We start from the raw sequence: 27800 nt of genomic DNA on the forward strand, positions 1-27800 counted from the left end.
TGCATGCGATCATCATTCTCAAAGCCACTGTTTACTTCTAAGATCACTTTAGCACCGCCCTAAAAACCCGATTCAAATTCGACACAAACCTTCAAATAGGTATGGAATGACACATTATATAAACTCTTTATAGTGTTTTATTTACATTTTAGAGGCGATAAGGTGATAAGTTGGACAGATCGAGTGAAAAAAGCAATTTTCTCACACGACATCTGTCCTTCTCACTACCACGCATTAGTTTCGCTTCCCCACCCGCCATTTAAAAAAAAAAACGACATGGCTCATTGCCTGCTTGAATTATGCAGAAACGGGCAGTGTTTAGGTCATGTAATTGATTTTGTTGGAAAGGGGAGAAATTGTGCTTTACAATGGTATTGACATTACAGTTGATCTGGAAGTATTACGTTTTTTGGGGCGCTAAAATAAGGGCAATTGTACGGACCAAGGCGATGTACGAGTTTACGTTAGCTACTTTAACTGTTCAGATATCTCTTGTTACAGAGCTAAATCATTGTCATTAAGCTATATGGACACGTGTGTATATATGTTTAGTGGTACCTTTCCTGTGATGTAAATTGTCATCATTTCTGCATGGTCTTGATGGCTAGCTAGGCTCGTTTTCTTGATGCTAACTCGTGAACAAGAAAGAGAAAGAAAGAAGTGAAGAGGGACACAGACCAATACATTCTGCTGGCAGGGTCAGGACACCTGCTTTGGTCCCCTCAGTAGGAGGGAGGCCACTGATGCATACCGACAAATGGACAGAGTAGCAAAATAATCAACTACTGTTTCCCTACTTAACTGCTTTATGTCTACCTTACAGACTCTGTCTGTCTGTCTGTCTGTCTGTCTGTCTGTCTGTCTGTCTGTCTGTCTGTCTGTCTGTCTGTCTGTCTGTCTGTCTGTCTGTCTGTCTGTCTGTCTGTCTGTCTGTCTGTCTGTCTGTCTGTCTGTCTGTGTGTGTGTGTGTGTGTGTGTGTGTGTGTGTGTGTGTGTGTGTGTGTGTGTGTGTGTGTGTGTGTGTGTGTGTGTGTGTGTGTGTCCTGGAATAGACAGAGAGGGACCTCCTCCTGCCTTCTGCACAGACAGATCTCCCTCTTTGAGCAATAAGGATGTTCATTGGTTAGGGTTCATGTTCCTGACCTGGTTGACCCCTGACATCATAGGCCTCAATGCCTCTCACCACGTCATAGAAAATGACCCCATGAGCTTCAATGGAGGTAGAACTCTACTAACAGATTAAACTCAAATCTATTACTACTGGATTAATTAATAGAATTACCCATATGTTTGTTTTCAACACATTTTTCATTCCTCTTTTGCTGAATTAAACGTTGGAAAAACGGTGACCCACAATGAACAATTTTAGCATAATAGGCCAACACCAACATCTTGCAAAACACCAAGACCCAGAAACACCTCTGCCAGATCCCTCCAAGACAGTGGTCATAGATTAGGAGAGATGGGTACTGGGCAAAACACCTCCACCTACCCCTTATGGACCGGAGAGAGAGCAAGATTATGGCGATTCAGATTATGCATGCTACATTTGAATACTGCTGAAGGTGGCCCCTGCTGCCCAGTAGGTGAAAGTACTGGAGTCTTTTTTCCAGTCTGCCCAATAGGTGAAAGCAGTCCAGAGGTGGTGGATGCTGAATGGATCAGTGTGGTTCCTCCATGCAGCCAGACAGGCAGAAGGAGGCCAGGCTGGGTTGAGGTTGTTGGGCTGGGGATAGCTGAGGGACCCTCCGCCTGAGTAGTCAGCGGGCCACCCTAATCCTGTGCCTCAGGCCGCTGTGAGGCGTCTCTCCCAAGGCCTGTCGCCCCACTGCTGCAGGAAATTGCCTTCAGTGCAGAGGGCCATGAGATGGCTGGCTCACTGATGGAGTCCGCAGCTTACTGCACGATTGTGTGTGTGCCTGCACGTGTGCATGTGTACAGGCCACATTGACTTTCTGTTCATAGCTGTATCTAACAACGGCCACCACTCTACCCATCTTACTGTAAAAAAATGTTTTTATTATAATCTAATCAATCTACAAACAATGCCCCATAAAGACAAAGTAAAAACACGTTTTTAGACATTTTAGCAAATGTATATTTTTTTTTAAACAGGAATAACTTATTTACATAACTATTCAGACCCTTTGCTGTGAGACTCGAAATTGAGCTCAGGTGCATCCTGTTTCCATTGATTATCCTTGAGATGTTCCTACAACTTGATTTGAGTCCACGTGGTAAATTAAATGGATTGGACATGATTTGGAAAGGCACAAACCTGTCTATCTAAGGTCCCACAGTGCATGCCAGAACAAAAACCAAGCCATGAGGTCGAAGGAATTGTCCGTAGAGCTCCGAGACAGGATTGTGTTGAGGCACAGATCTGGGGAAGGGTACCAAAACATTTCTGCAGCATTGAAGGTCTCCAATAACACAGTGGCCTGCATCATTCTTAAATGGAAGAAGATTGGATCCACCAAGACTCTTCCTAGAGCTGGCCGCCCGGCCAATCTGAGCAATCGGGAGAGAAGGGCCTTGGTCAGGGAGGGGACCAAGAACCCAATGGTCACTCTGACAGAGGTCCAGAGTTCCTCTGTGGAGATGGGAGAACCTTCCAAAAGGACAACCATCTCTGCAGCACTCCACCAATCAGGCCTTTATGGTAGAGTGGCCAAACGGAAGCCACTCCTCAGTAAAAGGCACATGACAACACGCTTGGAGTGTGCCAAAAGACACCTAAAGGACTCTCAGACCATAATAAACAAGATTCTCTGGTCTGATGAAACCAAGATAGAACTCTTTGGCTAGTCAGGATTGAGGGTAAGAAAAACAGAGCAAAGTACAGAGAGATCCTTGATGAAAACCTACTCCAGAGTGCTCAGGACTTCAGACTGGGGCGAAGGTTCACCTTCCAACAGGACAATGACCCTAAGCACACAGCCAAGACAATGCAGCAGTGGCTCCAGGACAAGTCTCTGAATGTCCTTGAGTGGCCCAGCCAGAGCCCGGACTTGAACCCGATCTAACATCTCTGGAGAGACCTGAAAATAGCTGTGCAGCGACGCTCCCCATCCAACCTGACAGAGCTTGAGACGATCTGCAGAGAAGAATGGGAGAAGCTCCCCAAATGTACAGTATCGGTCAAAAGTTTGGACACACCTACTCATTCAAGGGTTTTTCTGTGTCCAAACTTTTGACTGGTAAACTTTAGGCTGTAATCACTGCCAAATGTGCTTCAACAAAGTACTGAATAAAGGGTCTGAATAATTATGTGAATGTGATATTTCCATTATTATTTTATAAATTAGTAAAAAAATTCAAAAAACCTGTTTTACTTTGGTATTATGGAGTATTGTATGTAGATGGATGAAATATGTTTTTCCCACATCAATTTTAGAATAAGGCTGTAGCATAACAAAATTTTGAAAAAGTGAAAGGGTCTGAATACTTCCGAATGCAGGGGGTACCAGTACCGAGTCAAACTCTAGGATCCAGTTGCAGAGGGAGGTGTTTAGTCCCAGATTCCTTAGCTTAGTGATGAGCTTTGAGGTCATTATGGTGTTGAATGTGGGGCTGTAGTCAATGAACAGCATTCTCACAAATAGGTGTTCCTTTCGTCCAGGGGGGCAAAGGGCATTGTGGAGTGCAATAGAGATTGCGTCATCTGCAGATCTGTTGGGGTGGTTTACGAGTTGGAGTGGATCTAGGGTTTCTGTAATGGTGGTGTTGATGTGAGCCATGACCAGCCTTTCAAAGCACTTCATGGCTACAAACACGAGTGCTACGTGTCGGTAGTCATTTAGGCAGATTACCTTGGTATTTTTTGGCACAGAGAATATGGCGGTCTGCTTGAAACATGTAGGTATTACAGACTCGGTCAGGGACAGGTTGAAAATGACAGTGAACACACTTGCCAGTTGATCAGCGCATGCTCTGAGTACACGTCCTGGTATTCCGTCTGGCCCTGCGGCCTTGTGAATGTTGACCTGTTTAAAGGTCTTACTCACATCGGCTACGGAGAGTGTGATCACAGTTGTCTGGAACAGCTGGTGCTCTCGTGCATGCTTCAGTGTTGCTTGCCTCAAAGCGTGCATTGAAGTCATTTAGCTCATCTGGTACGCTCGCGTCACTGGGCAGCTCTCGGCTGGGCTTCCCTTTGTAGTCTGTAACAGTTTGCAAGCCCTGCCACATCCGACAAGCATCAGAGCATGTGTAGTAGGATTCAATCTTAGTCCTGTATTGACCCTATACTTGTTTGATGGTTTGTTAGACGGCATAGCAGAATTTCTTATAAGCGTCCGGGTTAGAGTCCCGCTCCTTGAAAGCGGCAGCTCTACCATTTAGCTCAGTGCGTATGTTGCCTGTAATCCATGGCTTCTGGTTGGGGTATGTACGTACGGTCACTGTGGGTACGACTTCATCGATGCACTTATTGATGAAGCCGGTGACTGATATGGTATACTCCTCAATACCATCGGATTAATCCCGGAACATATTCCAGTCTTGGCTAGCAAAACAGTCCTGTAGCTTAGGATCTGCGTCATCTGACCATTTCCTTATTGAGCGAGTCACTGGTACTTCCTGCTTTAGTTTTTGCTTGTAAGCAGGAATCAGGAGGATAGAATTATGGTCAGATTTGCCAAATGGAGGGCGAAGGAGAGCTTTGTATGCATCTCTGTGTGTGGAGTAAAGGTGGTCTAGAGTTTTTTTTTTACTCTGGTTGCACGTGTGAAATGCTGGTCAAAATTAGATCAAATGGATTTAAGTTTTCCTGCATTAAAGTCCCCGGCCACTAGGAGCGCCGCCTCATTTCTTTCATTTATATAATATAATGATCAAGCCACTAATAAAATCTCTTTTTTTTATCTTTTTTTTTTTATCATACAGGTAGCATAGTAAATCTAAAGAGAGAAAAAGTGATAGATGAAATGTGGAGAGCAGTGATGGTGGCAGTTAGTGTTACGGGTTAGGGAAAATAGGATTTTGAATGGGAATCAATTGTTTGGTCCCCACAAGGATAGTAAAACAAACGTGTGTGTGTGTGCGTGCGTGTGTGAGGAGGGGGGCAGGAGGACACTTTGGAGAAAGTTGATTATGAGTCCCATCAAGTGATCAATGATTTCATTAATAAGACGGATCGCAAGGCTGTCATACCACTGACAGGGTGCTGAGGGATAATCCGCTCCCCATGCTCCATTTTCCCCAACGCCCGGAAAACTGGCCTCTCTCCTCCCCTCCTCCCTGGCCCTCCATTCCTCCAATATTTCCAGACACACGGAACACCACGGAAAAGGGATGGGAGCAGAGGTGGGGGGTTTGTCTTGATGGGGGTGAGGAGGTGGGGGAGAGGGGGGCAATGAGTAAGGAACGGGGTGAGTGAGGGAGGAGAAGAAATGTGAAAATCCATTTTGAAACCCATTTTCAATTAGGGTCCACAAGCTGTTATCACAGGTGTTGCAGAATAGGGGCCCCGTAAGTGAAAATGTCTCCTATCCGTTTCTGAAATGAAACCTTATCTGAACGGCACAAAGATGGCCGGGGACAGCGTATCTGTAAATTACTTTCCATCCCCGCTGTTAAGCGGAAACTTTATTTCTGATAGATGACATCCCCCTTCTATTTACAATTGATCATTTAAATGACTACCTAAAAAGAAGGTGGCCCCTGACTTTTTCTTCTTTATCTCTCCCCTCCTCTCTCTGCATCTCCCCTTCTCCTCTCCTCTCTCTCTCTCTGAGGTTTTGTATGTTTTTAAAAGCAGTCAACAGCTCTTTTTCTCTCCTAAACACTTTTGCCACGCTTTCCGTTTGGGTTAGGGATTTCGCTGGTAACCTTCTACATGTAAGCAGAAAATTCCTTCCTCTTTAAAGGCTCAACTTTTGGGCCTCTGAGACCCCTGCTCCTGCCCTTCCAAGCGTGACCGTTAAAGGCATACTTCAGGATTTTGACAATGAAGCCCTTTATCTACTTCCCCAGAGTCAGATAAACGTACGTATACTATATTTATGTCTCTGCGTGCAGTTTGAAGGAAGTTGCTAAATAGTGTTAACCCAATTGCTAACTAGCGCTAGCGCAATGACTGGAAGTCTATGGTAACTGCTAGCATGCTATAAGATATTATAGACTTCCAGTTATTGCGCTAACACTAGTTAGCGTTGGCTCGCAAAATTACCTCTATTTCCTTCATACTGGATGCACAGACTTAAAAATGGTATCCATGTTCATCTGACTCTGAGGACGTAGATAAAGGGCTTCATTGCCAAAATCCCAAAGCACCCCTTTAAAAGGCTCTGAGTTCTTCCTTCATAAACTATTAGGTTCACAGCAGAGGAGGCTGGTGGGGGGAGCTATATGAGGACGGGCTCATTGTAATGGTGGCTGGAATGGAATCAATGAAACGGAGTCAAACACTTTGTTTCAATGTGTTTGGTACCATTCCATTGATTTACATTCCTTGCCTTTACAATGATCCCGTACTCCTATAGCTCCTCCCACTAACATCCTCTGGTCTACAGAAAACCCTGCTACTTTAGGGCATGCATTCCACTACAATTTCCTAAACTAGCTCGCTAACTCAAACCCTCACTTCCCCTCTCTCGCTCACTCTTTCCCTCTCTTCTAGCCCTCCCTCTCTCTCACTCCTCTTTGTCCCTCTCTTCCCTCACTTTCCTAATTCAGCAGCATCCATATGAAAAAAATCCAAGGAACCATCCAACCAGAAACTTTTCTTTTTTTTTCACCCTCTCTCTCCTCAATCAATAAGCGGGGGCCTTTCCCTCCCTTCTTTTCTAGTTTTTTTTTTTATTAGCAAATTATCCCATGACGACAGGATTTATTCAGCCAAAGAGCATGGACATCTTTTTTTGGAAGGCCCGGGGAAACAACAAAAGAATCAGGAGACTTTGTGGTCCACCTGCCTGGAGAATGATGAGGGTGGGGGGAGGTCTCCCCCTTGCCCCTCCTAAAGAACACCAATCACAGCATTGTTGTGGCTCAGTCGGCCCTTTTGAGCTGTCAGGCCAGGGGAGCTGGCGAAAAGATGAATAGTACACGGGATGAAGCCACCATTTAGCCAGCCATGTGGGAACGCTAGCTAGCTAGCTCCCCCTCCAAGACTCCACATTACAAAGCCAAGCAAGCTCTCTGAACTCCGACAAAACTTACATAGACGAATAAGAGAGGAAGAGAGAGTGGAAGAGAGAGGATTGCACGTTGGCAGAAAAGAGAGGGTAGTAGGATATGGAAAAGTGAGAGAAAAGAGAGGGTGAGAGATGAGAAAATAACGAAGGAGCAAAGAAAGGACAGAAAGGAAGTAACAAAAGTTTTCCACTGTTCTGATTTTTATTGAGTTAGGGAACTGCTCAGAACATATGTACACACACTGTTACATAGTGTATGTGTAAACTAGACCAAGGTCTCGGGTTTTAACTGAATATAAGTACTGTGTTTTTAATCGTGATTACAAACCACAACTAATTTACTTGTGTTATCTATACACAATATAAAGAACCAAAACCTTCTAATCTTTAGAAAGAAAAAAGTTATATTTATGTCTTTGTTCTTTGTGTTCTGGAATTAGATTTGGGAGAGTGGTTAGTAACGTCATGAAGTCAATTTCGTCACACAAAAAACATTGCCTCCATTTCATATGAAAATTGGAGTCATTTAATCAAATTATAACCTCCAGGACTTGCCAACATTTGAATCAATTAAGTCCCCCAAAAACTTGGACTTTAGACACAAAACCTATCAGGCGAGGTTTTCCAGAAAATGATTTCCATATGCTTTAATCACAAACAAAACCCAAACACGCAATCGTGTAGTAATTGTATTGCAACAGAAAACACTTCAGAGAGGCCAAAGCTAAACAGCCCATAAGTCCACCAATAACTGCTCCTCTTATTTCTTTTTAACTTTTTGCTAGCTTTTACTTCTTCCGTTCTAATCTTAGCGTGCTGTGGTGGAGGGGTGTCCTACAGGGTTTCCCCTGTGTGGGTTCAGGGGCCACTCCTCTGCAGCATGATGGGGGAAATATTCACCTGGGCCAGCCACTGGGGAAGAGCCAGCCACAGGGGTTCCACAGCTGCTCACAATTACCTTTTGTTTGTATGGGGAAGGAGTGGGGACAGGGGGGGCTACAGGGGTTAAAGGTGACAGGGGTGTAAGGTTACACCTGATAAGATGTTATGAGTTCTGGGGCAACTTGGAGAATGTGCTGTCATTAGAACCTGCACAAAAAAATGTGTAAGCTATCTCTTTCTCTGTGCATAAGTATCATCCCTCATTCCTCCTATCGTTCTCTCTCTCTCTCTCTCTCTCCTGTGATCTTGGATAAGAATAGTATTTTTTGTTTCCCTACTCTTTAACCCCAGGTATGGCCCCTTGTGTAGGTTCAGATCATTGCGGGAGTACGTTTCCAAGACAAACGTTACGTTGTTAGTAGGAGTAATTACCAGAGCATGACAAAGAAAAATGCACAATCACCAGAATCAAATTACATCCATGCATTTTCCACACCGCAAAACTTATTTTTCTCTTCCATCCTTTAATGAATAAAATAGTGTTGCCATATGGGAATGAGTAAGAGGGACAGTGTTCCCGAGATGCATTCCCCCCTACACGCCACCCCACCCAACTTCCTGCTATAACTCCCATATGGAGAGAGAGAGAGAGAGAGAGAGAGAGAGGTAGAGAGAGAGAGAGGGGTAGAGAGCGAGAGAGAGTAAAAGTGAGAGATTGAGACAGTGAGTGTGAGAGAGAGACCCTCTGAGTCATTAACCTTCTCCAGGAGTGTTTGACGTCTTCTGCCGCGGACCTGGAATGATAACATTTGACATGCTACAAATCAGATGGAAACCCAGGGCGACAGAGTGCTTCCCTACCTCTCTCTCTCTCTGCTGACACCCCTAAGTCTACTACTCCCCCATCCCCCCACACCCCTCTTACCACCTCAACCCCCCCCCCCCCCCAAAAAAAAAAACATAACTCTTCCAGCTGCAGCTAATGACCACAGCTGCAACTTAAGTCATGGTCATTTGTCCTCTAGGTTTGTTATGACTTTTGTCTGGCAGTCCCAGTCACTCCTGGAGAAACATTTATTTTGTTATCTAATATTCTTCATTTCTGCAGCTGTGTTGTGAGGGCCAAAAGACTGAACAATGAAAATATTTTGTTGTGTATTCAAGATGTTGCATATGTTGCATATATGATTGTTGTGTATGAACTCAACTTTCTCCAAAAGGGACTGACCTTGTTTTCAACATTACACATGATTGAGTTTGTAAGTATATGATCCATTCACATCTTGCATTCCACTACAAACAGCATCCTAAATGAAGAAACACCAATATCTTAACTTTATGACCAAACCATTCAACTCCTTGCAACTTCCTGTTCGGAGTGAGACAAGACGAGAAAGTGACAGGAGAGAGATGGAAGGGACCAGTGAGGATGAGAACAAGAGAGAGGACCAGAGAGGGTAAGGAAGGGAGGAAGAGGAGGTAAAAGCTGGAAACAATCCTTACCATTGGATGTCGTGCTGGAGGCCACAGCCTTCTCGCTGATGTCGGCGGACGTGGACAAGCCCTTGGTTGCCACGATGGTCTCCACCTTCTTCTTCTTCTCAGCTGCAGAACTGGCCTGGGACTGGGTTTCCATGGCAACTGCTCATTCCTCAGCACCTCATGGAGACAGGACACCTGGGGCGTAGGGAACAGGTGTACAAGAAGATGTCAACAAGAGCAGACCTACAGTGAAATGTCCCATTGCAGAGCTTTATTAAAGCACACTGTCATGCTACAGACTTTCCGAACATTCTCTCCAGATTCATTGGTCTTCCAGTGATGATTGTCCAAGGAGTGTCTATCATAGTAAAAACTCTTAACACTTTTGTTTTGTTTAAAGCCTCAAGAAATTGTTAAACTGACCAATTCTTTAACAAGACAAAGCGTAATTAAGTGTAAAGACATTGTTGTTGCATTGCTCGAAAGGTTAATGTCACACTCTCTCAACAATAGAGTTGCAACAGTATCCCACTGGGCAAAAACAGGTTGAATCAACGCTGTTGCCATGTCACCTCAACCCCAAAAATCTATGTGATGACATTGAATCAATATGGAAAACTAACTGGATTTGCAAAAAGTCAACAACTTAAGGGCATTTAGTCTTTTTTTCACCCAATATTTAACCAAAATCCAATGACATGGTGACAACCAAATGTCAATAAAAACTAGACGTTGAACTGACATCTGTGCCCAGTGGGATGTCTCCACCTCTTGAGAAACAAACTGTATGAAGGCATGAAATCTAAAAGCCTTCAAGAAAACAATCCCATGGAACTGGTGCTTCATGTTTACTGACCTCTAACCTCTATACCATAAGGAAGTCCTTCCAGTCAATCCCCTTTTATCCCTGGCCACAGAGAGGGCCATGGGTCAATCCACCAGCTCCACTCTGTTTATTTTCACTCATGATTGTTATGTTTGATCTTCCCACTGCCCTCTCAATGCACCCAATGGGCCTTAAAGCATGAATCTTCCAACCGGGATTTCTATAAAAACCTGGGAATTTTTTAAAGTTAAGATCATTTTGCAACCTTACAAATGGGACAGCTAGCTAACTTCTCATCTCACCCAATTTTGAACTATGACATAGTAAACTTCCGGTAATGTTGGAGAATTAAGTTCGATACATTTTATTTAAAAGTATATTAGTTAAAGAAGTTGCTGTTCAGTAGGTTCAGGTTATGCTGTATCTTAGAGTACATGGAAGTGAAGGTTGTGGATAGGTACGTACGGATAATTCCTCCTCTTCCAGAGAGAAAGAAGAAACCTTCAGGGGATACTACAGAGAGGGAAACATTCACAACCTCAAAAAATTAAGGCTCGTCTGTGGTGCTTTTGGGAATATCATGGTGCCTGGCAATTTTTCCTTCTCTCAAAGAACAAACGTTGTTTCGGTTAATGCTGTCTCTCCATTTTGAAGGGCAAATCTGGGTTTGGTACATAGATTTTTGGACTAGAATCTCAGATTGCCCCTTTAAGAGATTCAGCCAACAGTCTATGGTAGCAAACCGTCTCAGTTCAGTTCAGAACCTCTATTTGGGTCAAGTCATTCCTGAACCCTAGCCATGGAGACAGCAACCAAACATTCTAAACAACAACATAAAACATGGGATCATTTAAATCCACTGCAAGCCCATCACTTAGACCCCGAAACACACCATTGTTCAAGGATAATTGCTGGAAATATTTAGTCTGTGCAACATTTCTTTCAAATAGAGTCCTAATTGCCTAACGATACTATTTAATTGCCTTCCATCCCATAAACACTAGCAGATTAGAAAGAGGGGGGTTGGTGAATAGGGCTGAAATACACAGGGCGGATGTTGAATTGACAGGAGAAGGGGATGGTGTTACCAAAACTCTCCTGGGAGGGCGGTGTAGAGGGGGAGGGGGGGGCAACTTAAGACAAACAAGGTGCACTTTTTTTTTTTTTTCCCAACCCTCCTGCCGTCCATTCTAAGCCGACAACAACATCTGTAAGCAATCGTGGATTGCCGCCCCCCCCCCCCAAAAAAAACAAAGCACAATTACTCCCTGACCAATCAAGACAGAATTAAACAAACTCTTCCTCTAATCAGTCCCACATGAATACATGTGTACCATGTCACTCCAGACCTAATTTCTATCTTTCTACAACAGATCTCATCTCAAATCACTGGTACGCGTTTGATGTGTGTTTTAGTTTTGGGGTTAGTTTCAGAACTTTTTTCAATTTTTGTAGAACAACAAGAGTGAGTGAGTGTGTATGTGTGAGTTCCTGAGCACTCGATCGATTCAGGTATTGGGTTGAGAGAGACAGCAAGCCACTCACCCATTTTCATTGGCCTGCAACCATAGAAACTCAAATGTGAGGCACTCCTCGACTGACATTCTGTCTCTGGCAGAGGGGAGATCAGACAAAGGTTTTTTTTCTGCCCTCTTTTAAATTGCACCGTTCTGACGATTGAACTCCTTGCAAAAGAGAAGACGAAGGGAAAAGAGAAGAAAAAGGAGAAACTTGTTTACACCCTCAACCTGCTGGTGCTTTTGCCAGTGTTTGCGTGTGTCCCCTGCGTGGGTGCGAGGTGCGTGCCAGCATGAGTATGTGTGCTTGAGCTCCCTTCCTTGTTTGAACCTATAAACCTCTCTACCTCCCTCCCCCCAGGTGAGTCAGAAAAGGTTGGAAGGGAGGAGGGATATTCAGATTCAGAAGAGAAATATATTGGGGGAGGAGTGTGGGGTGTGGAGAAAAGCAGGGGCATACACATTCCATTGGTAGAACAAATATTCACAGCTCCTGGCCACTCAAGCGTGGCTGACCACCCTTTTGTGTTGCGAAGCATTCAGAGCAGTCCATGGTTTTAGAGACAGCAATTAAAAGCAGGACCTTTTCCCCCATAATCCCTCTGACCTGGACACCACCACTACACCCAATCAGCCCATCCTGCAAGTGTTCCTCTCTCTCTCTCTGTCTGTCTGTCTGTCTGTCTGTCTGTCTCTTTCAATTCAATTCAATTCAATTGACTTTATTGACATGGCAAGTTATTATTACTTACATTGTCAAAGTATACATATCGAAAAATTTAAATAAAATATATATGTATATATATACACAAAATATATATATATATTTATATATAAATAAATGGTGGGACTAACAGTAATAATAATAGTAGTAGTGGACATGGGATTACCATTAATAACAGCTACAACAACAATATTAATCAGAACAACAATACATTAAAGCAACAGTAGTAGACCAGTGTCAACATGACTGAGAAGACACATGACCTGGTACGAAAGACAAAACAAAACTAAGCTAAATGGGAAATATTATCAACATTACTTTGCATTTTTCACTGGCTGTCCCTTAGGCTGTGGCAGGAGGACACATATTTGGCTGCCAAAACTGCACATTTTGGCTTTTCACCCAATAAATATTTGAATTTTTCTTCATCTTTTATAGTTTCAAATTCTTTGTATTGAATTATAATTTTGGGAAAGAAATATGCTCTTAGGTCTGAGTATTTGTCACAGTGTAGTAGGAAATGCACTTCTGTCTCTACCTCTCCCCTGGAGCAGAGTGAGCACAGCCTGTCCTCTCTGGGCAGCCAGGTTTGTCTGTGACGACCGGTCTCTATAGCCAGACTGTGCTCACTGAGTCTGTACCTAGTCAATGTTTTCCTCAGTTTTCTATCAGTCACAGTGGTCAGATAGTCTGCCACCATGTACTGTCTGTTTAGAGCCAAATAGCATTGAAGTTTACTTTGATTTTTTGTGGTGTCTTTCCAATAGGTTATATATTTTTCTTTTTGTTTTGTGATGATTTGGTTGGGCCAGATTTTCTGAGGGCTGTCCTGAGGCTCTGTGGGGTTGGTTTGGGTTGGTGAACTGAGCCTCAGAACCAGCTGGCTGAGGGGACTCTTCTCTGGTTTCATCTCTTGACATTGTAGAGCTGTGTGATGGAATGTTTTTGGGTCACTTGTTTTTAGATGGTTGTAAAATTTGATGGCTCTTTTTTCTATTCGAATGAGGAGGGGATATTGGCCCAATTCTGCCCTACATGCGTTATTTGGAGTTTTTCTTTGTACTTGCAATACAGTCTTGCAAAACTCTGCATGCAATACTTCAATTGGATGTTTGTCCCATTTAGTAAATTCATTATTAGAGAGTGGACCCCATACCTCACTGCCATATAGAGCAATTGGTTCTATAACTGATTGAAAAATTTTGAGCCAGATTCTAATTGGAATTTCAATTTTGATGTTCCTTTTAATGGCATAGAATGCTCTTCTTGCTTTGTCTCTCAGCTCATTCACAGCCATGTGAAAGCTACCTGTGTTGCTGATATTTAGTCCTAGATATGTGTAGTTTTTGGTGTGTTCTAATAGAACTGTGTCCAAATAGAATTTATATTTGTCATCCTTATTTCCGGACCTTTTTTGGAATATCATTATTTGTTTTTTTTAGGTTAACGGTCAGAGCCCAAGTCTGACAGAACCTGTGAAGATGATCTAGGTGTTGCTGTAACCCCTCTTTAGTGGGAGACAGCAGCACCAGGTCATCTGCGTACAGCAGACACTTGATTTCAGTGTTGTGTAGGGTGATACCAGGTGCTGCCGATTCTTCTAATGTTTTTGCCAATTCATTAATGTAGATGTTAAATAATGTTGGACTTATTGGGCAGCCCTGTTTCACTCCCCGCCCCTGAGAGAAGAAGTCTGTTTGCTTGTTGCCAATTTTAACCGCACATTTGTTTTTAGTGTACATTGATTTAATAAAATCATATGTTTTCCCTCCAATACCACTTTCTATTAGTTTATAAAAAAGACCTTCGTGCCAAATTGAATCAAATGCTTTCTTGAAATCTACAAAACACGAGTAGATTTTGCCTTTGTTTTGGTTAACTTGTTTATCAATTAGAGTGTGGAGGGTGTAAATGTGGTCAGTTGTACGATAATTTTTTAGAAATCCAATCTGGCTTCTGCTCAGGACGTTGTGTTCGTCAAGGAAATGATGTAGTCTGCTATTTATAATACTGCAGAGAATTTTCCCCAAGTTGCTGTTAACGCATATTCCTCTGTAATTATTTGGGTCAAATTTGTCTCCATTTTTATAGATTGGTGTGATCAGTCCCTGGTTCCAAATATCGGGGAAAATACCTGCAGTGAGGATAATGTTGAAGAGTTTGAGTATAGCCAATTTGAATTTGTGGTCTGTATATTTGATCATTTCATTTAAGATCCCATCAGCACCACAGGCCTTTTTGGGTTGGAGATTGCATATTTTTTCCAATAATTCTTCTTCTGTAATTGGGGTATCCACAGGATTCTGATAGTCTTTGACTGCTAATTCAAGGATTTGTAATTTTTCTTGTATATCTTTTTGTTCTGGGCTCTTTGTTATATTGCTGTAGAGGTTTGCAAAGTGATTTCTCCACATATACCCATTTTGGATAGCCAACTCCTCATGATGAGGTTTGTTTAATTTATTCCAATTCTCCCAGAAGTGGTTTGATTCTATGGATTCCTCAATTCCATCCAGCTGATTTCTAATGTGCTGTTCCTTTTTTGTTCTTAGGGTGCGTTTGTATTGCTTCAGTGTTTCCCCATATTGAAGGCGTATATTTTTGTTGTCTGGTTCTCTGTGTTTTTGATTAGATATATTTCTCAATGACTTTCTTAGATTTTTGCAATCATTATCAAACCATTTTTCATTATCTGTTATTTTTGGTTTGCTCTTATGCTTCTTTAGATTAGCCAAGGAGGCTAATTTGTCAAATATAAAGTTTATGTTCCTAACGGCCAAATTTACACCTTCATTGCTGAAGGAGAATGTTAAGGCTAAAAAGTTGTCCAGGAGAGATTGTATTTTTTGGCTACTAATTGCTTTTTGGTAGATGTCTGTACTGTTTGCACTCCATCTATAGGCTTGTTTAGTACCATGTAGTTTATTGGGCCATGATGCTTCATGGTTGGGTTCTGCTCTTCTCAGATACACTGTGATTTTACTGTGGTCTGAGAGAGGTGTTAGTGGGCTGACTGTGAAGGCTCTGAGAGACTCTGGGTTTAGGTCGGTGAGGAAGTAGTCTACAGTGCTGCTGCCAAGGGATGAGCTGTAGGTGTACCTACCAAAAGAGTCTCCTCTCAGCCTGCCATTGACTATGTACAGACCCAGTGTTCGACAGAGCCTCAGGAGCTGTAATCCATTTTTGTTTTTCACTTTGTCATAGTTGTTTCTGTGGGGGTATGTGGGGAGGGAAAGGTTATTGCTTCCTGGTAGGTGTTTATCCCCATGACTGTTAATAGTGTCTTGTTCTTCTGCTATTCTAGCATTCAGGTCTCCACAGACCAGTACGTTGCCTTGGGCCTGAAAGTGACTAATCTCTCCCTCTAGAATGGAGAAGCTCTCTTCGTCTCTTCTCTTCGTCTTTCTCTCATTCGGTTTTTCTTTTAACCATCTCTTTCCACTTCTTGGTTACTTTTATCAGTCTTCACACTCAAGCAATGCTGTCACGCCCTGACCTTAGAGATCCTGTTTATGTCACTATTATGGTTTGGTCAGGGTGTGAGTTGGGGTGGGTATTCTATATTCTATTATTTGTATTTCTATGTTTTGGCCGGGTAGGGTTCTCAATCAGGGACAGCTGTCTATCGTTGTCTCTGATTGAGAACCATACTTAGAAAATATCAGAAAAGCGATTACTCACCGCGGACTGGAATAAACTTTTTCCTTTAACGAGTCCGACGAGAAGGATTTCCTGCTTTCACTGGAACAAACCCAGATCCACGGAAAATAGGCCGCAGATCGGGCATCCTTCTGAAAATGCTGAGGCGAGCGAGTAAACTCCCACTGCCTTCCATTCTTCTCGCTAACGTGCAATCATTGGACAATAAAATTGATGAACTACGATTCAGATTATCCTACCAACGGGACATTAAAAACTGTAACATCTTATGTTTCACCGAGACGTGGCTGAACGAAGATATGGACAATATAGAGCTAGCGGGATTTTCCATGAACCGGGAGAACAGAGACGCTACCTCTGGTAAGACGAGGGGTGTCTCTTTTTTGTCAATAACAGCTGGTGCGCGATGTCTAATATTAAAGAAGTCTCGAGGTATTGCTCACCTGAGGTAGAGTACCATATAATAAACTGTAGACCGCACTATCTACCAAGAGAGTTCTCATCTGTATTATTCGTAGCCGTCTATTTACCACCACAAACCGAAGCTGGCACTAAGACCACTTTCAACCAACTCTATAAGGCCATAAGCAAAGGAAAAAATGCTCATCCAGAAGTAGCGCTCCTAGTGACCGGGGGCTTTAATACAGGCAATCTTAAATCAGTTTTACCAAATTTTTACCAGCATGTCACATGTGCAACAAGGGGGGAAAAAATCCTGGACCACCTTTACACCACACACAGAGATGCATACAAAGCTCTCCCCCGCCTGCCATTTGGCAAATAGGACCATAATTATATCCTCCTGATTTCTGCTTACAAGCAAAAACTAAAGCAGGAAGTACCAGTGACTCGCTCAATACGCAAGTGGTCAGATGACGCGGATGCTACACTACAGGACTCTTTTGCTAGCACAGACTGGAATATGTTCCGGGATTCATCCAATGGCATTGATGAATACATCACCTCAGTCATTGGCTTCATAAATAAGTGCATTGATGACGTTGTCCCCACAGTGACTGTACGTACATATCCCAACCAGAAGCCATGGATTACAGGCATCTGCATCGAGCTAAAGGCTATAGAGCTGCCGCTTTCAAGGAGCAGGAGAATAATCCGGACGCTTATAAGAAATCCTGCTATGCCCTCAGACTAACCATCAAACAAGCAAAGCGTCAATACAGGACTAAGATTGAATCCTACTACACCGGCTCTGACGCTCATCGGATGTGACAGGGCTTGAAAACTATTACGGACAACAAAGGGAAATCCAGACGCGAGCTCCCCAGTGACGCGAGCCTACCAGACGAGCTAAATGCCTTTTATGCTCGCTTCGAGACAAGCAACACTGAAACATTCACGAGAGCACCAGCTGTTCTGGATGACTGTGTGATTACGCTCTCGGTAGCCGATATGAACAAAACCTTTAAACAGGTCAACATTCACAAAGCCACTGGGCCAGTCGGATTACCAGGACGTGTACTCAAAGCATGCGCAGACCAACTGTCAAGTGTCTTCACTGACATTTTCAACCTCTCCCTGACCGGTCTGTAATACCATGTTTCAAGCAGACCACCATAGTCCCTGTGCACAAGGAAGCGAAGGTAATCTGCCTAAATGATTTCCGCCCCGTGGCACTCACGTCGGTAGCCATGAAGTGCTTTGAAAGGCTGGTCATGGCTCACATCAACAGCATCCTCCCGGACACCCTAGACCCACTCTAATTCGCTTACCGCCCCAACAGATCCACAGATGATGCAATCTCAATCGCACTCCACACTGCCCTTTCTCACCTGGACAAAAGGAACACCTATGTGAGAATGCTGTTCATTGACTACAGCGTTCAACACCATAGTGCCCACGAAGCTCATCACTAAGCTAAGGAATCTGGGACTAAACACCTCCCTCTGCAACTGGATCCTGGACTTCCTGACGGCCGCCCCCAGGTGGTAAGAGTAGGCAACAACACGTCTGCCACGCTGATCCTTAACACTGGGGCCCCTCAGGGGTAATACAGTACCTGGATTATCAGTGGGGCCCAGAGTTTTTCCTGACTTTGTGACCCCCTGACCAGGATAAACTCTGGGCACTAGTCATAACCTAGCCTTGTTATAACCATTATCATTATATAATAAGTCATAAGAATGTCATATTTTAAGTACCTACAGGATGTGCCATTTATGGAAATTCCAATCTAGGCCAGGAAATGCTAATGTTATTTTTCTATCTCAGGATTTATCTCAGGGAGGCGCATACACTGAGTGTACAAAACATTAAGGACACCTTCCTAATATTAAATTGCCCTCAGAACAGCCTCAATTCGTTGGGGCATGGACTCTACAAGGTGTCGAAAGCGTTCCACAGAGATGCTGTCCCATTTTGACTCCAATGCTTTACACAATTGTGTCAAGTTGGCTGGATGTCCTTTGGGTGGTGGACCATTCTTGAAACACACAGGAAACTGTTGAGCATGAAAAACCCAGCAGCGTTGCAGTTCTTGACACATACCGGTGCGCCTGGCACCTACTACCATACCCCGTTCAAAGGTACTTCAATATTTTGTCTTGCACATTCAACCTTTGAATGGCACACATACACAATCCATGTCTCAATTGTCTCAAAGCTTAAAAATCCTCCTTGAACCAGTCTCTGCCCTTTCATCTACACTGATTGAAGTGGATTTAACAAGTGACATCAATAAAGGATCATTGCTTTCACCTGGTCATTCTATGTCATTGAAAGAGCAGGTGTCCTTAATGTTTTGTATACTCAGTGTAAATATTATGCAGTTCTTTTGAAAGTCATGATACTGTATGTACTGTAGGGCATCTACCCTAAACCTTAGCTGCAGAGAATACATACTAATCTACTTACATGTCATTAGAAAATCAAATATTTCACCACATTCGCATGAGATATCACAAAAATAACCAACATTTTACGGAGGCTGTATAATGTTCATTCTCGCTGTATAACAGAAGGGCTGGTCTTTGCATACTCAGTAAGCACCTTACAAAAGAAGTCATTATGAACCACGCATCGGTTGAAGTCGTTACCCAAAATAAATCCAAATTTCATATTAATGTTTATTCCTTGAGATGACTGTCCCACACTCAATTAGTGTATGGAGAATGAAAGGGTGTATCTTTATTTGTGTGCCACCATAATCCTTTCCCGCAGAAAGGGGGGTGACTAAACAGGTTAAAAATACCACTATTCAGACTGTTGCTAAGAAAAATAAACATTCTTATTTTATAAGCACATTAAGCAAATCAATTTAACATAAATTATACACTTTGATGACAAAGGCTCTGAGTTGAAAGTCATTTGCAAATGGTGTACATCAAAGGCAAACACCAAAATAAACTTTTCTCTTTGAGGGTCTTCACACTAACTAAACTTTTTGGAAAAAATACTCTGGACTACACATATACTGGAATGTAAACTTGCGAACTTGTCACGTCTGGACGACACTCGCCCAACAGTTGCCCCCCTCTAAGCAGGGCAGTGTAAACAGAATTGTCTCATTGAGTCAACACTCTTACAGTATTTCTTTTAATAGTATAGCAATGTTTTGAAACAGCTGAAATGTACAGACATTTTCCTTAGTTTTAAACTTGTTTTATTGAGTTTTTACCTGAAATTGTAGTAACAACCTGTTACATTCTGAAATGGTCGCCGTAGCTTTAAATCTCAGTCATTTTTTTTAACTTGCTTACACTGTATGGAGGACCAAAGCTGCCATAATTAGAATTAAATGAATAAATAAATAAATACACACATAAATACATAAATAATTATTTTAATTCATGTTATTCATTTATATAATTTCTTTATTTCTGTATTTCTTCCTCCAATATGATAATGAGGGCGGGTCAAGCAAATGTATGTGTGTGGTATCTAACACACCATTGGTTGATCAATGTCACGGCACGTAGATCGATTGCATTTGCCTGTGCTGCGTTCAGTATGACAGAACATGTTAAAGGTTTAAAGGCTATGTTTCCCATTAGAACCCCCCAAACAATAATGTGTCGCACATATAGGTACTGTATGTATTAATATGTCACTTTATGGGGGGAAATTGGAAATAAAATCTATTATATGCTGCTGTGCACCATAAAAACATAAAAAGAACAAATGGAACACTGGCATTGCTTGACATCGAAACTGGTGAACAGTTTTGGAACACTGAGCCATTGACTGCCTGCCTGCACCATGTGTCTGTGGGCTCCTGTGTGGCGCAGTGGTCTAAGGCACTGCATCTCAGTGCATCGAACCAGACACCCTGGTTCGAATTCAATCACAACCCGGCCGTGATTGGGAGTTCCATAGGGCGACGCACAAATTGCCCAGCGTCATCTGGATTTGGCCGGTGTAGGCTGTCATTGTAAATAAGAATTTGTTCTTAACGGACTTGCCTAGTTAAATAAATGTAAAATACTAGTGGGTTGCATTTGACAATAAGGCACTGGACTACAGCCATATAGTTTTGAACCTAGAAGACGACCAAGAGACGGAGTTGTCGACCGGGATGGGCAAGAGGAATGTCCAGAAAAGCATGGAAAGCTAATGTTACTGAGGATCAAGATAGCTAGCTAACTGATAAAGTCCAGTTGGCTAGCTAGCTGCATTTTACAGCGAGACTCTCAGTTTTACACTTAGCTAGCTGGCTAATTAACTAAACTGCAATTTTCATAAACCATTATAATCTAGCTTGCTACGGTCGTCAAATAGCTGTCAGATGTAAAGCAAGCAGGATCGGGGCATGTCAGAAGCGACGCTTGTTTCCTAGCTCATGCTAACTACATCAGTTATTAAGCAATAGAGTGGACACTAAATTAATAAGCTAGCAGCTAGCTAACTACAGTCAAATAAGGAGGAGCATGTTGTCATGATCGAATAAGTCACCTATGTGAAGCTAGCCACAATATGGATTAGCCACAATACTGGAATTTGCTGTTCGCCTAAGCAATTGTTAGTGAGATGAGAATATAAATAATATCTTTGCTAGCTATAAATTCAAATGTATGCCATGTAATTTGTCATAGCCTTTATCCCAAAATGGCATGCATACTTTTAAATCAGATCTATTGCTGTCATTTACATACATGAATGTGAAATAGGCAAACTCATACATGAATCTTAAATACAGGTAAGATTTGCTTTTGTTAATCTCTGCAGGTTTGTCATCTGATTTCTTGGAGCCTGGTGGATATGGATGCAACCATACAACAAGGCAGGACATTTCTCTGCATCCAGGTTGAGGTTTGCTACCAGCAGGAACATGGAACACTATGTCATGATACTAGGCAGGAGGCCCTGGGCCAGTAGGAGGTCAGAGGTGAGGGCTCTCTCTCTTTCTAGCACTCACTACCTCTATCCATCTCTCTCCAGGTACTACAGAGACAGAATGGTCCAATGACCTCCACAGCCTTCTGACCAACTACCTGTGATCTCTCCAGAGCACAGAGAAGTAAGCTACACTCACAATAGTATACTTGATGCACTATGCAAATCTCCTTCACTGTAACAGTTTGCCTGTGTGATGACACAGCATATTATCCACAGCCACTGGTTGGATTGGATTCACTGTACTCAAGCCAAAACTCATGCTCTCTCCTCCCTGTAAAGGTTTCCCAGACTCTAGAGCAGCACATCAAACAACACATAAAAAACCTGCCACCCTGTTATCAGCTACAGTTGAAGTCAGAAGATTACATACACTTAGGTTGGAGTCATTAAAAATCGTTTTTTAACCACGCCACAAATGTCTTGTTAACAAACTATAGTTTTGGAAAGTCGGTTAGGACATTTACTTTGTGCATGACACACGTAATTTTTCCAACAATTGTTTACAGACAGATTATTTCACTTACAATTCACTGTATCACAATTCCAGTGGGTCAGAAGTACACTAAATTGACTGTGCCTTTAACCAGCTTGGAAAATTCCAGAAAATGATGTCATGGCTTTAGAAGCTTCTGATAGGCTAATTGACATACTTTAAGTCAATTGGAAGTGTACCTGTGGATGTATTTCGAGGCCTACCATCAAACTCAGTCCCTCTTTGCTTGACATCATGGGAAAATCAAAAGAAATCAGCCAAGACCTCAGAAAAAAAATGGTAGACCTCCACAAGTCTGGTTCATCTTTGGGAGCAATTTCCAAACGCCTGAAGGTGCCACATTCATCTGTACAAACAATAGTACGCAAGTATAAACACAATGGGACAACGCAGCCGTCATACCACTCAGGAAGGAGATGCGTTCTGTCTCCTAGAGATGAACGTACTTTGGTGCGAAAAGTGCAAATCAATCCCAGGACAACAGCAAAGGACCTTGTGAAGATGCTGGAGGAAACAGGTACAAAAGTATCCATATCTACAGTAAAACGAGTCCTATGTCGACATAACCTGAAGGGCCGCTCAGCAAGGAAGAAGCCACTGCTCCAAAACCGCCATAAAAAAGACAGACTACGGTTTGCAACTGCACATGGGGACAAAGATCGTACTTTTTGGAGAAATGTCCTCTGGTCTGATGAAACAAAAATAGAACCGTTTGGCCATAATGACAATCGTTATGTTTTGAGGAAAAAGGGGGGGGGGGGGGGCTTGCAAGCCGAGGAACATCATCCCAACCGTGAAGCACAGGGGTGGCAGCATCATGTTGTGGGGGTGCTTTGCTGCAGGAGGGATTGGTGCACTTCACAAAATAGATGGCATCACGAGGGAGGAAAATTATGTGGATATATTGAAGCAACATCTAAAGACATCAGTCAGGAAGTTAAAGCTTGGTCGCAAATGGGTCTTCCAAATGGAAAGGACCCCAAGCATACTTCCAAAGTTGTGGCAAAATGGCTTAAGTACAACAAAGTCAAGGTATTGGAGTGGACATCACAAAGCCCTGACCTCAATCTTATAGAAAAGTTGTGGGCAGAACTGAAAAAGCATGTGAGCAAGGAGGCCTACAAACCTGACTCAGTTACACCAGCTCTGTCAGGAGGAATGGGCCAAAATTCACCCAACTTATTGTGGGAAGCTTGTGGAAGGTTACCTGAAACGTTTGACCCAAGTTAAACAATTTAAAGGCAATGCTACCAAATACTAATTGAGTGCATGTAAACTTCTGATCCACTGGGAATGTGATGAAAGAAATAGAAGCTGAAATAACTAATTCTCTCTACTATTATTCTGACATTTCACATTCTTAAAATAAAATGGTGATCCTAACTGACCTAAGACATGGAATGTTTACTAGGATTAAATGTCAGGAATTGTGAAAAACTGAGTTTAAATGTATTTGGCTCAGGTGTATGTAAACTTCTGACTTCAACTGTATATGCAGACAATTCCCGAGGAAGGATACAACTACCAAGGCTTTCAAAGGCCACATTTTGGGGATGACCAAATGCAAGTTTTGTATAAACTCATTTTAATTTTGTTAGATTACAAAACAATAACTTTTTCATAGCATGTTTGTCACTAACTTTTACTAACTTGTGTGATAAGTTAAACACATAGACAACACTTGAAGCGTATGATTCGTAAATGTCCAGGGTGAAAACATTTGTATTCATGTATACCAGACATCACACAGGCGTGTCAAATACAATATACAGTACCAGTCAAAGGTTTTCCTTCATTTTGACTATTTTCTACAGTGTAGAATAATAGTGAAGACATCAAAACTATGAAATAACACATATGGAATCATGTGGTAACCAAAAAAGTGTTAAAGAAATCAAAATATATTTTATATCAGAGATTCTTCAAAGTAGCCACCCTTTGCCTTGATGCCAGCTTTGCACACTCTTGGCATTCTCTCAACCAGCTCTATGAGGTAGTCACCTGGAATACATTTCAATTAGGTGTTGTGTCTTTCGCTATGCCGGATTAAGTTATATGACATGCTATTCTATAAAATCCCTTCTCTGTAATTAATATTACCTGATTGAGCTAATCATGTAAATGTAATTAACTAGAAGGGCGGGGCACCATGAAATAATATTTATAGAGCAGTTATCTTCCGAGACCTAGTAATATTTTACATCAATAGCAGTCAATATTAATCGTCACCTTATTTCAGTCTCATCTGAAAGTTGTAAATTCTTGGTTATCTTCACGAACCCTGGCTAGTTGAATCAGCAATACAAAATTGGGTTTAATTATTTATTTACTAAATACCTAACTAATCACACAGAATTACATATACACAGAATGAACCATACATTGATGACAAATTATGTCATAAAGGAAAACGTCCCTAGCGGACTGAACAGATATGACAGCTGGTTACCCAAAGAAAAGGGGGTTGGGTTTGAGTGAAAGAGCGGGAAGACTGAAGAACAAAGGGAGAAGTGATGTCTCTATCGGGCCGTAGGCAGCTACTCTATCGTAAATACAGAATCTTATGCATTCTAAATTACCGCCCATTTGGAAAAGGAAAATGCAATAAATATTTACTCTGAGCTGCGCTTCAATAGGTTGGTGGTAGATGGAAGGCCGTGTTGCTCAACAGAGTCCCTTGTCCTTTGAAGAGTGTCTCTGGTGGTGAACATGAAACGTTGTAGTGTCGGCGTTGTGTGGTAACGGGATACTCTGTCCGTCCTTTCCTAGCCCACGTTTACAGCGGCCGCTGCTAACTCAACGGCTAGGAAGTATCACTTCTGTAGCGAATAAGAGTTCAAAGTTCATACCATTCGCAACCAAAGCTCACGCTGAGGTTGGGTTCGTTCTGTAGTTATTATCTGAATCCTTCTGACATCGGATCGTCATCCTAATGTACCCGGAACAGAAGGTCACATTTTCGTCAAGGGCTTATATAGTAGAGGGAGAAGGGTGTGTTTCATAGTTTTATAACCCATGTCTCTTCACAGGAGCGGGCCACTGATTGAGCAGAGCCCTAACCTTATGAAAACCCAAATCTCTCATTTGGAAGCTAAAATTAAATTAAATCTTTTCACCAATAATTTTATATTTAAACATTTGAATTGCACAACAATTCCATATGAATCTGATAACTATAATGTGTAGACTTTCCCAGATACAGTTTAGGTCGTCCTGTCATCAGTCATAATGTCTCAGATGACAACCGAACTGACATCATATTCATTAAGTACCAACGCATATTTTCAACTGGTTCTATTACCGAAATATGGTTCCTTTCCCTCCACTTGTTTGATGTTCCCAGACTCTCTATGTTTAACAAAGGCTATTCAAGAGAGAGAGGGAAGGGAGAAAGGCATTTATGGGGGGCCAACGTCATGACAGGCCAACGTCATGACACAGGTGTGGCTTGTTAAAAGTTCATTTGTGGAATTAATGCATTTGAGACAATCAGTTTTGTTGTGACAAGGTAGGGGTGGTATACAGATGATAGCCCTATTTGGTAAAAGACCTAGTCCATATTATGGCAATAACAGCTCAAATAAGCAAAGAGAAACAACAGTTCATCATTACTTTAAGACATGAAGGTCAGTCAATCCGGGTTTCTTCAAGTGCAGTCGCAAAAACCATCAAGCGCTATGATGAAATTGGCTCTCGTAAGGACCGCCACAGGAAAGGAAGACCCAGAGTTACCTCTGCTGCTGCGGATAAGATCATTAGAGTTACTAATGATTACTAGCCAGAGATTAGATTACTAGCCAGAAAAATTGTAGTCCAAATAAATGCTTCACACAGTTCAAGTAACAGACACATCTCAACATCAACTGTTCAAAGGAGACTGCGTGAACCAGGCCTTTATGGTCGAATTGCTGGAAAAAAAAACACTACTAAAGGACACCAATAAGAAGAAGAGACTTGCTTGGGCCAAGAAACACGAGCAATTGACATTAGACGGTTTCAGTCACAATTTGCTTTTACCATAGTGTTCTATAGTAGCTTTAGTATGGTAGCTAGTGTTAGCCTAACACATAGGCGAAATTCCCACAGGGTATGGGGGACTTGCTAGCTAACTTTAGCTAGCTGAGTAGCCTAAATGATAATATGAATGACACTGTATGATAACGTTACTGTATTTTTATAATCTTATGGGAGGGGTAAACATTCTTTATTGATGTGCTAACATTACTTGATCATGAAGCATGTTGTAAATTTTAGTTAGCTAGGAGTTAGCTGTGTATTCTCAGCTAATTTGATGTGTACAGATGAGAAAATAAGCCCTTTAATTGTCTGCACATGCTTGTGGATTGTTTTATTGTTCAAGAGTGTAATATGGTTTGGTTGCATTATTCAATATTGTAATAGGTTTTAGAAGAAGAGTTGCTAGGATTGTTAAATAGTTGGTGCTTGATAAGTTGGCCCAATCAAATGATTTGTTTCAGAGAGTTCTGTGATGAGGAAGAGACTAAGTACTAGTGGCTACTGTGATATTTAAGGTCAATTTGAGCTGCGGACCAAGAATGTTGCATTGCCAGCCACCATAAAAGGTAAAGCAAGGATGTAATGTGAATTGAAAAGTAGAAATCTCTTTCGCCACTTTGCTACTCAGACTCTCCTTCATCTCTCGTAGTGGGAATAGGGCCATGGATATTTTTTTTATGCAGTGGGGTGTTTTTTACACCGGGTTAAACAACAAGCTAAAAAAACATTGCCTTTGAAAAATAATTTTCTTTCTGCAACTGCTTAACTTCTTATGGCTGCAGGGGCAGTATTGAGTAGCTTGGATGAAAGGTGCACAGAGGTGCCCAGAGTAAACGGCCTGCTCCTCAGTCATAGTTGCTAATATATGCATATTATTATTAGTATTGGATAGAAAACACTCTGAAGTTTCTAAAACTGTTTGAATTATGTACAGTGGGGAGAACAAGTATTTGATACACTGCCGATTGTGCAGGTTTTCCTACTTACAAAGCATGTAGAGGTCTGTAATTTGTATCATAGGTACACTTCCAGAAAATCACATTGTATGATTTTTAAGTAATTAATTTGCATTCTATTGCATGACATAAGTATTTGATACATCAGAAAAGCAGAACTTAATATTTGGTACAGAAACCTTTGTTTGCAATTACAGAGATCATACGTTTCCTGTAGTTCTTGACCAGGTTTGCACACACTGCAGCAGGGATTTTGGCCCACTCCTCCATACCGACCTTCTCCAGAACCTTCAGGTTTCGGGCCTGTCGCTGGGCAATACGGACTTTCAGCTCCCTCCAAAGATTTTCTATTGGGTTCAGGTCTGGAGACTGGCTAGGCCACTCCAGGACCTTGAGATGCTTCTTACGGAGCCACTCCTTAGTTGCCCTGGCTGTGTGTTTCGGGTCGTTGTCATGCTGGAAGACCCAGCCACGACCCATCTTCAATGCTCTTATTGAGGGAAGGAGGTTGTTGGCCAAGATCTCGCGATACATGGCCCCATCCATCCTCCCCTCAATACGGTGCAGTCGTCCTGTCCCCTTTGCAGAACAGCATCCCCAAAGAATGATGTTTCCACCTGCATGCTTCACGGTTGGGATGGTGTTCTTGGGGTTGTACTCATCCTTCTTCTTCCTCCAAACACGGCGAGTGGAGTTTAGACCAAAAAGCTCTATTTTTGTCTCATCAGACCACATGACCTTCTCCCATTCCT

At 42.2% G+C, this 27800-nt stretch overlaps 1 protein-coding gene across 3 annotated transcripts in view; it reads right to left on the reverse strand.

Annotated features, from left to right (window-relative positions):
* LOC139583787 (transcriptional activator GLI3-like) overlaps positions 1–27800 on the reverse strand; it is a 178805-nt gene that overhangs the window by 125965 nt on the left and 25040 nt on the right. For all 3 annotated transcript variants that reach the window (XM_071415242.1, XM_071415243.1, XM_071415241.1), the window contains exon 2: positions 9525–9698. In XM_071415242.1, the coding sequence (XP_071271343.1) occupies positions 9525–9657 (133 nt within the window). In that variant the 5' untranslated portion in view covers positions 9658–9698. The remainder of the gene's footprint in view (positions 1–9524; positions 9699–27800) is intronic.

The sequence above is a fragment of the Salvelinus alpinus genome, chromosome 8 (genome assembly GCF_045679555.1).
Source record: "Salvelinus alpinus chromosome 8, SLU_Salpinus.1, whole genome shotgun sequence".
NCBI classification, from domain to species: domain Eukaryota; kingdom Metazoa; phylum Chordata; class Actinopteri; order Salmoniformes; family Salmonidae; genus Salvelinus; species Salvelinus alpinus.